The 1685-nt window shown below is 56.2% G+C and overlaps 1 protein-coding gene across 1 annotated transcript in view; it reads left to right on the top strand.

The window, feature by feature from the left end:
• Nucleotides 1–499: 499 nt before the first annotated feature.
• CSUI_010764 (uncharacterized protein) overlaps nucleotides 500–1685 on the top strand; it is a gene marked incomplete at its 3' end in the record, with an annotated part of 1601 nt that continues 415 nt past the window's right edge. The window contains exon 1 of the mRNA XM_068070865.1: nucleotides 500–1685. This exon is cut by the window's right edge and continues 415 nt beyond it. Within this exon, the coding sequence (XP_067917159.1) occupies nucleotides 1132–1685 (554 nt within the window).

The following is a 1685-nucleotide window of genomic DNA, read 5'->3' as shown; positions in this document are numbered from 1 at the left end:
GTCAAAGCGCGGGCGTTACATGTTCCCTCCTGCTGACTTGTCTGGGTGCCTTGGCTACGCGTACTCCCGCTGTGGTCCTGTGTCCGTTCCTGGGAAAAGGGACTGTTGTCCACGTCCGTCTTGTCTACCGTTTCCGCTCACAGTTGGCGAGCAAGTTAGTGATTTTTGAAGTACACGTGCTCATACCCGGACACCGTTTCGGGTTAGTGTTCTGCCGTGTATGAGCTAGCTGATTAGGAGTACATGCCAACCCAACTTGCGCGGGTTTTCGCTGACACTTCAAGCCGCACACGAGTGCGGAACGAATAGTGGACCTTGGGAAACAGGTATACGTACCGTGGAGCCTTCTCCTAGCATACACGCCGAAGGCCCGCGCAGCTTCACGGTGGAAGGTATGTGGTGTTCCACAGTTGGTGGGGTAAAGAGCGCTTGTTTCTACTTCCTGGCACGGTGCACCTTACGATGCCGGAGCCACGGCTTTGCCTTCGGGGCCTTAATCGGCTGGCTGTTAGCTCTACGCCATGGCGAGCGACGGGTGGACAGCGAGGACAGCGTGTTACAACGCTTGCGGGGGCGTCTTCAGTCGGCAAGGCGACCCTGTCACAGAACATTTCGACACTGGATGTCCCCGAGTTGTCTTCTTCAACTTACGAAGAACTCAGGTGTTTATGGAACTTCCTACAAGCAAATTGCCTCGTGTTTCTTTTCTTCCTTGATGCTTTGTTAGCGGATCGGCGCACCAGGAATGAGCGCTTGCGTTTCTCTTCGAGTCAGGGACGATACCCGTGTTCGCCGCTGCCGACGCCGCGCACAGCGCAGGTCGATTGTCTACGTACGCTGTAGCTTGTGCCTTGTATCTCTCAATTCCGAAAAGTAGACAGTTTGCCTCGTCATCAGGTATCGCTGTCCGCGTGTCTACTTGACTGAAAAGTGTCCGAACACATCAGCTTGGGGCAGCTCCGAAATTTGAGCCCGAGGGGACAGCGTAGCTAGCGATTTCTGCGCCTGTCCGGAATAGCTGCCCAGCATTGTGCACGGGGTTTCCTTCTAAGGAGTGTCTGTTCCTACCGCAATATTGTGTGATACACCCTTGTTCACCCTTTTTCCCAGTACTCTACGACTATTTGCACCATGGCACGCCTCGCTAAGAAGACGAAAGGATTGAGGAACAAGCCAGGGGCGGAGGCGCCCACAGCCGGGACAGAAAGTGTCGGACTTGCTCCCCTGGCGTCGCCGACACCAACCTCATCCCAACTCGCGTCTCCGCTCGGCTCTCCAAGCTCCGGCACACATCTCGTGCCAAGCACCCCAAAAGCGGAAGATTCTGCTCCTGTGACCAGCAGTCGGCGGTCGTCTTTTATGGCTGGTCTTCGAAAGAAAAAGGAAGACATCAACGACGCAGCTGCCACCGTTGAGGAGCCCAAGCCTGCCCGAAGCCGCCGCAACAGTCTTTCTAACATCAGCAAAGCACTGCTGGGAAAAAACACCGACGGCGCCGCTCAAGACGCCGGTTCCAGATTGACACCGAAGAACCCTGGCGGCGATGAGCAGAATAAGGAAGGCGGCGAGGCCGGACAAGCTGAAGAGCAGGTGCAGAGTCCTGTAGCCTCTGAGTCTCGCGCAGATACGTGGAAGCGTCGGCTGTCTCTATCTCGTGACCGATCTGTGGAGCGCGGCTCGGAGGT

Source organism: Cystoisospora suis (genome assembly GCF_002600585.1).
Source record: "Cystoisospora suis strain Wien I chromosome Unknown contig_8225, whole genome shotgun sequence".
In the NCBI taxonomy this organism is placed as follows: domain Eukaryota; phylum Apicomplexa; class Conoidasida; order Eucoccidiorida; family Sarcocystidae; genus Cystoisospora; species Cystoisospora suis.
The sequence above is the reverse complement of the archived record's forward strand: the minus strand, read 5'-3'. Positions and strand labels throughout refer to the sequence as shown.